At 46.9% G+C, this 9,492-nt stretch overlaps 1 protein-coding gene across 1 annotated transcript; it reads left to right on the top strand.

Moving 5' to 3' along the window:
- The first annotated feature begins 1,237 nt into the window (after window positions 1-1,237).
- Window positions 1,238-2,182, top strand: LOC117250613 (olfactory receptor 4E1-like). The gene has a single exon (XM_033616617.2). It carries the CDS (start codon window positions 1,238-1,240, stop codon window positions 2,180-2,182), a length of 945 nt encoding a protein of 314 aa, XP_033472508.2.
- Window positions 2,183-9,492: the final 7,310 nt, after the last annotated feature.

Genomic DNA, 9,492 nt, shown 5'->3' with positions numbered 1-9,492 from the left:
GAGCGCAGCCAGTGTAAGTGGAAGTTTGGCTGACCGGCAGACAGTGCGCACACATCACCAAAACCTCACAGGCAGGTTTCCAGAATATCAGGCACATTAACAATGCAATAAATAGCCACAAAACCACTATTCAATGCAACTATCTGCAATCAGCACATAAATGTATCTCTATACCGACTGTCCCGTCACATCTGATGTCAGATCAAAGGGGATTGGCACCGTTTGGCATGTTTGGCACGTTTTGCACGCGTAATAGAAACCCAACCTGATTTGATTAACACAGCTGCAAACTAATGAGTTCACATCCCTCTCAGCCAACCACAAACAGCCACAGCATCAGATAGGGAATATATATTCAGCAGAGAGAAACGCAACATTGATTTACAATTGTGGTGACCTCCTCCCAGGCTACCTTTGCATCATCAGCCCGCGGAAGTCTGCTCGCAGTTCCGTATATTCGGACACTGCGAGCTTGGACCAAAACATCAGTTTCCTCCTGGGAGAAATTTGGCCGTCTGACGCTGCTGCTCTCTTCTGCCATGGCGAATTTAGTAAACTCTCATTACGCCTTTGTGCGGTGCATTTAAGGGCGAAGAGAGGGGCTCATTTGATTGGTGTGATGTGTGTAAAACCCACTCCACACCTTCTCTCCTCCCTCTTTCTGACTTGAGCAGGTAGGAGGGATGGAGGTGGGAAAGAGGAGTAGCTGCGCCAGGGCGCACGGTGTGCCAAACTTGCAAAATCCGCCTGGCCACACCCAGTTGGCGAAGCGCAGGTGCGCTGTGCCCCTGCCTCGCCCGGTCTGCGAAACTAGAGCCCCTAATGTGGTCATGAGTGTTTTTATAATCAGTTTAGCCTAAAACATTTCACCATTAACAATTCTAATAAAAGGGTTAAATATCTTTAAGTTATGAATGACAGTTGAATTAGTAACGTCTTTTTTTCTCCACCAATATATTTCAATCAAGAAAACCTTCAATAACGTAACACTGTACAATGATTTGCTGCCAGCTGATGATACGTCTGCTGTAGGGAGGGAGCTCCCTCTAACATCTACCATAAATGCCACTGTACAACAGTGAGACATCTGGACATGTAATGTCCAACATGCACAGTATATATTCCTAACTAACAATGAGTGTTTAACCTTTTTTTTTTTTTTTTTACAGCATTACAATCTGTCTACTGAATACTGTTTATAACTTTGACTGCTCTGATTTTTGAGGATTACTGCAAAATGAATATGTCTGGTGTAGTTCTATTTACACTTTCTGGCTATAGTGTGACAGTCAACTATAGAATCTTACTTTTCTCTTTCAGTTTACTGTGTTATTGTCTAATCCTGGTGGTAAATGTGTCTCTCATTTTAACCATAATCTTGGATCACAACTTACATGAACCCATGTATGTTTTTTTGTGTAATCTGTGCTTCAATGGACTCTATGGAGCTGCTGGCTTTTATCCTAAATTTGTCTTTGATCTGCTGTCTGACGTTCAAGTAATATCATATACAGCATGCCTTTTGCAAGTCTTTGTTATATACTCCTATGCAACAGGTGATTTCTCTATTTTAGCTCTTATGGCCTATGACAGATATGTGGCCATATGTCGACCCCTGGAGTATCACTCTGTGATGTCTGTGCGAAGGACTGCTGCGTTAATAGCTTTTACCTGGGTTGTACCTCTAATGTGTCCGTGTATGGTTGTAACTTTGACATCCACACTGAAATTATGTGGCTCCCGCATAGATAAACTCTATTGTGAGAACTGGTCAATTGTTAAACTTGCCTGTGGCTCAACCAGAACAAATAGCATAGTTGGATTCATTGTTATTGCTTTCTATTGTGCTCATGTCCTCTTGATTGTATGTTCATATGTGCAGTTGGTGCAGTCATCCTTAAAATCCAAAGAGGAAAGGAGAAAGTTCACACAGACATGTATGCCCCATCTGTTATGTCTGTTTAATGTCACAGCTGCTTTACTCTTTGATACAATGTACTCGAGGTATGGATCAGCAGCTATACCACAGAATTTAAGGAACTTCATGGCCTTACAATTTCTTGCGATGCCCCCTATTCTCAACCCGATTATCTATGGACTAATCCTGACTAAAATTCGAAACAGAATGGCAACTCTGTGTATGATGGCAGGTCAAAGATTAAGGTTGAGACTGAAGGCCTGATTTGTAGAATTAGTGTGATGTCCTGTCTGTAACACCATAGTGGTCTGTGTACAGAGTGAGTCAGCAGTTTCTATCATCCATCCTGTATATATTATCATCAAACACCCAGATTTTAAACATGAAATGCATGAAGCAATACATGAAGCTTACAGTACGCAAGCACCTGAAATGAGTGTAATACTTGGGACTATTCCAAACAGGGATATCACTATTTTTCTTTCCTAGGAGCAGAGCGCAATGGAAAACTGTTTTATAAACTTTGTGTTAATGTCTGGCCCCAGAACAGTTTTCAAGCTCCATCAAAATGCTCTAACTCTCAACTGGTGTTATGTTGTCCCCTGACCAGACTGAACACTTTCTCTTAAGCTGAAAGCATCCATAGGGCTATAAATCAGACTCTGCTGTATGAATAGTTTATGCAGTGTTTGAATACTCTAACTCAGGCAAATATAAATCCAAACCCTTTGTGTACAGCACCTTACTCAATCTGCTTCCACTGTGTATTGGTTATGAAAAATGATGATAATAAAGGTAAAATAAGAGAGTCAATATGTGTGACCTTTTTTATATATATATACATACCACTGTCAAGAATCAAACAGGGTCATGGGAGATTTTTAAGACTAATTAACTAATGGCAGTCTAAAATATTTGTAATAAGCAAACTGCATAGGGTTGAGATGTGTTACCGATGAATCCCATTTTAATTCTGACACCTGATATTGATTTAGTTTTAGTCCTCTGATAAAATACTGGACACAATTAACATTTGTTTTTACTAATTGTTACTTACGCAATGTGTGGAAACAGCCTTTCACTGTCTCCTCTGTCCTTGTGCTGACAGCAGTCAAAGGTCCATTAAAATTACACTTGCCACTTTTCTCTGTCTGTTTCTACACATCAAATACTAGGAGCAACAAGCTTTTATCATCTCTATGTTATTTTGGTAACCTTTACTATAGACATTAGGGCACATGTAGACTAGTGGATATTATTCTTTAATTATACTGCCCAGTATATGTTTGTGACTGTTGAGACTGTATGAGACTGTTTTACAAGGGAAGAGGGAAAGTGAGGAGAAAAATTCAACTGTAACTACAGTGTCATATTTGTCACATTAGATTAAATGAGTTCATAGGAGAAACTTAAAGCCTTTGGAAACACAGCTTGAAATAGTAAAAATGCATATATTATATCAAAGTCGAGTGTCTCATTAATCATCCACAAAAGTCTGAGTGAAAATAACCATTAATAACTATTAGAAAACCTGGTTTAAAAACAGCTCATTTTGCTGTTTAGACCACTTGCCAGGACAGAGGGGGCGTGGCAGATAACGCTCTGATTGACAGCTCCCTCGTTTTGATTGACATCTCCCTGGCTCAGCAATGGCTGCCACAAATTTAATCCAGCCGTATATGTTTGAGCCCTCTAATGATTCAGAGGACGAAGCAGAAGCTGAAAATGATTCCTTTTAAGTGGTCACTGAATGGTAAATTTCAAAATGTTTTGTGATTCATATTAATGTTACTTCGTAGAATAGTTAGCATAACTTTTACATGCAATGTTACGGCTGGGCTCCACCGGCTGCAAACGTACAGTGTAGCGTCGTGGCGTATTCATTTGGGCTTCACTGACTGCGTACGGAAGCGACACGTTGAGAAGCCAGCGGGGTTGTTTACCATTTGCTGAGCCGAGAGGCTGCATGAAATGTTAAAGCATTTTCCACCTAAATTATTACATATATTTGAGTTATCTACAAGTTTACTGTACTGTTTGTCATCTACTCGCTTTCAAATGTCCGCCACGGACACAGTGTCACAGATAAACAATAGAAGAGCCGCATAAAATAGAGTTGTCGCGCCGCTCTTGTTGCCGGTGGAGCCGCTGTAATTGATTAACAGGGGGGCGAGCTGCTACGGGACTCGCGCTGCAGACGTTAGCTGAGATGAATGACAACGGGAGGCTAGCGCTTTGCCTTTCTTCATTGAGATATGTTTTCATTGAAAACATAAATCTGCTCCGTTTTTCTGATAATAGCCTTTTTGTGTGTTTCAAACACATCCAGTCTTAATAGATTAAATATGTCTTTACTCTGACACACACACCGACCGTCAAAGCGGGAGAGACCGGTGCCGGCCGGCCGTCTCTCTGGCGTTTTATTGAAGTATTGGCCCGCCTCGAATAATGTTCCCCTCCGGCTAAAATTGTGTTGTTTCCCGCAGCATCACCTCCGCGATTGGGGATATGTTTATGCGTAGCAAAGCTAACTGCTTGGGGTTGGGGTTAGGGGTGAGGAAGGGTGCACATTACGTCCTCTCCCCGCGAGTCGACACGGGCACCGGGCCCGGGGGGCAAGCCCGGCCGCTCACAAGCCGCCTCTTCCTGCAGCTCCACGAGCTGCAAAGGCTCGGATTGTCCGGGCTCTGGAGCCGGTCAACCTGATTCGAGTGCTGCTGGGAGCCCGCCGGAGGCAGAGCCTCCGCTGGGTCGCAGCCGAGCAGTTCAGCCAGTTTACGATCTGTATTTTCTAAACACCAGACTAGAAAGAGGAGTTGGCTCAGACTCAAAGAGGCAGATTTAGCTAGAGCAGAAAGGTTTTGTTGCGCTGCCACTGGGGGGCAGGATGAGACAACTGACTGATGATTTATGATTGGTTTGGAATTTATTGCGTAATAAATCTCAGAGATGACCATGGCCAAATCAAACCCAATTTCAAGAATGTACAAAAACTTAAAAGACAGATATTTCGAATTTGGATGGAAACAGATTTCTAAATGTTTTACATGTTTAATATTATGTACATAAGACCCTAAATTACATAGTTAGAAGGCTATTGTGGATTTGGGTTTCCAGAGGCTTTAAGAAAAGACTGTTCTCTGTTGAAAAGGCTGCCTTTTGCCTGGTAGCTGAGAAGGGAGATACTCATCTTGGCCACTAGGTGGTGCACTGGCACTGTTCTGACTGGCTACAGGAGCCAGTTCAAGCCAGTTTGCCAGCTGCATAATGGGAGAGAAGACTACAGGTGGTTTTGAGAGTTGTCAGTCGGTTTTTTGGAGTTCCAGGTTCTAGTTTTTCAGTTTAAGAGGGATGTGTGCGTCCATATGTCCTGTAAGTAGACTTCAGTTTGATATTAATATGATTATTTGTGAATTGCAGTTACTTTGAGCTAAGTAATAAGCAGTGTGTTAATGTAGGACGCTGTTAAGTTGCTATCGGTCATTAGCCTACCATTTTGTTGTATGAAGGTTACAGTAGTGTGGGTTTTCACTCTGTTTGTTCTGTGCACATCCTAGAAACCACACACACAACCACAACTAGAAGCCCTGTAAGAACCAGCCAAGTAGAAAATAAAGAACTCTCTCGGCAACCCACGGCTTGGTTATTGAGACCCACCAGAGCCCTGATCGGACTCTCCACAGTGATTCGTGCTCTCCAACCACCCTACATCTTAAATCTATTTTTCACTGGTCCTTCGAGCCGGATTGACGGATTACTGTGGGAAGATGCCTAACCCTGAGCCAGATGACGTGGTTCCCCGACCACCAAGGCAGAGAGCAGTTCCCTCTTACCTGTTGGATTATGATTTAACTGGACCAGGATCCCAACAATGGGTCCAGAACCGAGTACCCCAAGAGCCAAGAGAAGATGAGCGTGAGCAGATGGGAGCAGAGGCGCGCTCTGGTGCCACATCGCCTCTCAGCCAAAGCCCCGCACCAGACCCGAATGTGGTGGATGAGGAGTGGGAACAGATGATGAAGGAGATGCAGGATGATCAGCATCACCCACCCAACCAAGCCCCAGATCCATCCACCAGGTGGCAGCAGCTCAGCCAAGAGAATGCAGCTCTGAGACACCAGGCAAGCCAGGTACCTGAGCTCATTGCAGCATTAAAGGAAATGAAGCAAGCCAGTACCAACCTTCGCCAACAGGTGGATAATCTGGTGAGTGAGATCAGGAACACACCCAGGCCAGCTACACCACAGGCACCTTTGCACCCACAGCTAACATCAAGCTCAGACACCCGTGAGCGGGAGAGTTATCACTCAACACCATATAGAGGACATCATGCTGACCACATAGAGGCATACCCCCCTCCCAGGCCTAGTGACATGTTAGCAGATAATCTCTCCCACCTCAGAGTTTCACACCGGGTACCAGTGGACCCCCCCTACCCACCATACTCTTCTGCCCCTCCCCCAGCAAGCTACCCCAGGGCAGATCAGTACGGCCAGAGAACCCCACCGCAGTCAGCCTATAACCTCTATGATCCACGATATGGTTATACAGACAGAGTAGATGACGGCTACTCCTTGTATCGTCCTCCCTACGCAGATCTGTCATTCACTCAAGAGCATACTTACCGAGGGCCCAAGCCATCTATCCCCCCTCTGAGGTCACCAGACCCTAGGGAGTTTTCAAGGATGAAGATTGCACTGGAGAATATCCTCCCGGGTGACGCCACCGAGCGATTCAAGTTCCAAATCCTCACAGATCACCTCAGGTGTGAAGAGGCCTCACTTGTGGCAGACTCATACAGCAACTCCAGGCAGCCCTACACAGACACGATGACGGCCCTCACCAAGATGTATGGGCAGCCACACAAGCTGGCTGTGCAACGCATCACAGAGTTGATGGATGGTCCAGACGTCCGTAGCGGTGATGTGAAAGCCTTTCATCTGTTTGCTCTGCGTGTACGCTCTCTGGTGGGCATGCTGGAGCAGCTGGGGTCAAGAGGCCACATGGAGCTGCAGTGTGGATCCCATGTATCCAGGCTACTTGGTAAGCTACCCCATGACCTCACAGCCAGCTTCAAGAGATTCATCCACCCCATGAGAGTAGCAATTCCCACACTCATGGATTTAGCTGACTGGCTGGAATATGAGCTTGAGGTGCAAGAGGACAGCGTGAAGGGTGCCAGCTATAGAAGAGAGGAGTCCCCCACCAGAAAGAAAGAGAACCGGAGAGACTCAAAGACCGCCAGCAAACCCACCACCATCCTCCTAGGCACGGGTAAAGCAGCAGAGCCAAGCACTCCCGCACCTCTATCAGCATCAGCCCCTCCAGTCCACAGCCTCAGCAAGAAAGAGAAGGGGACAGCCTACTGTCCATACTGTGATAATAACAACCACTTCCTGAATAACTGCGCCAACTTCAAACAGTTGACCAGAGAGCAGAAGGAGGTGTGGATCAGAAGCAACAACAAGTGCTGGCGTTGTGGGCGTGGCCACCAGGCAGCCAAGTGCACCCTGAAAGCCCCCTGCAGGACATGCAATAGGAGACACCTGCCTGTGCTACACGAAGTGAATGAGAGAGCAGAGGTTGAAGCACCAGAGACAGCCACAGCAGAGAACTGTCTCGTGAACACCACCAGCAGAGTCCTGTATGTCGACCGCCCCACCTACAACTGCAAAGTGTTTCTGAAGATCAGCAAGGTTATCATAAGGAGTGGTAATCGGTCACTGGAGGCGTATGCTGTTCTTGACGATGGATCAGAGCGAACCATCCTTCTACATGCTGCAGCCAAGAAGTTAGGTCTGAAAGGAAAGCCAGAAGAACTAGCCCTGCACACAGTCAGACAGGAGCTGCAGGTGCTTCATGGGGCGGCTGTTTCCTTCACCATATCTCCAGCCAATGATCCCAAGAAGCAATTTAAAATCCAGAGTGCATTCACCGCCAAGCAGCTGGGACTGGCAGAGCACACCCATCCCACTGGTACCCTGCAGAAGAAGTATAGACACTTAGCTGGGTTGCCTCTACTGACCCTGGATAGAGTTTGTCCGGTGTTACTGATTGGCTCTGACTGCACCCACCTCATCACACCAATAGAGCCCGTGCGGCTGGGCCCTCCTGGTGGACCGGCGGCTGTGAGGACACTCCTGGGATGGACTCTACATGGCCCAACACAAGACATGAAGCTCAGCCTTAATGCACCACAGTGTCTCTTCACTTCCACATTATCCCCACTTGACCTCTTCTCTCATGTGGAGAAACTATGGCAGATGGATGTCCTTCCTTATCGCAGTGAGAAGCTGGCCACAAGATCCTGCCAAGACCAGGAAGCCATTCACCTAATTCAGGAGCAGACCATCAGAGTGAATGTCGATGGCATCGAGCGCCACACCACACCCCTCCTGAGAGTTAAGAACATGCCTCAGTTACACGCTCCACCGGAAGCTGTTTTGCCACAGCTCAGAAGCATTGAGAGGAGGTTAGTGAAAGACCCAGAGAAAGCCACTGCATATCAGGCAGAGATCCATAAACTGGTAGATGCAGGCTATGTGATGAAGCTGGAGCTAGATCAGGTGGAAACCACAGAAGAGTCCTGGTATATACCACACCATATAGTCCAACATAATGGAAAGAACCGGGTGGTGTATAACTGCTCCTTCCAGTATCAAGGCCACAATCTGAATGAGCTTCTGCTGCCAGGCCCTCCCTTAGGCCCCTCATTGCTTGCTGTGCTTCTCCGCTTCCGAGAGCATGCCCTCGCCTTCAGCAGTGACATCCGAGGGATGTTCCACCAAGTACGGCTGCTCCAGACAGACAGACCACTGCTGCGGTTCCTGTGGAGAGACCTGAAGCCAGACAGCCCACCGAGCATGTATGAGTGGCAAGTCCTCCCCTTTGGAACCACCTGCAGTCCCTGCTGTGCAACATTTGCATTGCAGAAACATGTGCTGGACCACAGCCAGCCAGGGGAGGACGTGCGAGTCACCATAGAGAAGTCCTTCTATGTGGACAACTGTCTGCACAGCTTAACCTCAAGAGAAGCTGCTAAAGCTCTGGTGGACAAACTGCGCCATCTTCTGACCGAAGGAGGATTTGAGCTGAGGCAGTGGGCCAGCAACGACCCCTCCATCATCACCCACCTCCCCTCTGAAGCCAGGTCAGACACCTGTGAACTGTGGCTCAGCTATGGTCGGCCAGATGTCCAGGAGTCAGCCCTCGGACTACACTGGCACTGCTCGTCAGACACCCTGTCCTACAAGCATCGCACGGTGGATTGCTCAGTAGCCACGATGAGAAACATATATAAAGTTCTTGCCAGCCAATATGATCCTCTCGGCTATATAATACCCTACACCACCAGAGCAAAAGTCCTCGTTCAGTGCTTGTGGAACAAGAAGAGAGGATGGGATGACCCGCAGCTCCCAGATGACCTGATGCATTCCTGGCGTTCATGGGAGGCGGAGCTTGAACATCTGTCAAAGGTAACCCTGCCCAGGTGCTACTCCAGTGCTGATATGGACCACCCCTGCAGTGTGAGAGCTATCCATGTGTTCAGCGATGCATCAAAGAAGGCGTATGGA

Source organism: Epinephelus lanceolatus, chromosome 14 (assembly GCF_041903045.1).
Source record: "Epinephelus lanceolatus isolate andai-2023 chromosome 14, ASM4190304v1, whole genome shotgun sequence".
Classification (NCBI taxonomy): Eukaryota; Metazoa; Chordata; class Actinopteri; order Perciformes; family Serranidae; genus Epinephelus; species Epinephelus lanceolatus.
This window is presented reverse-complemented; position numbering and strand designations above follow the sequence as displayed.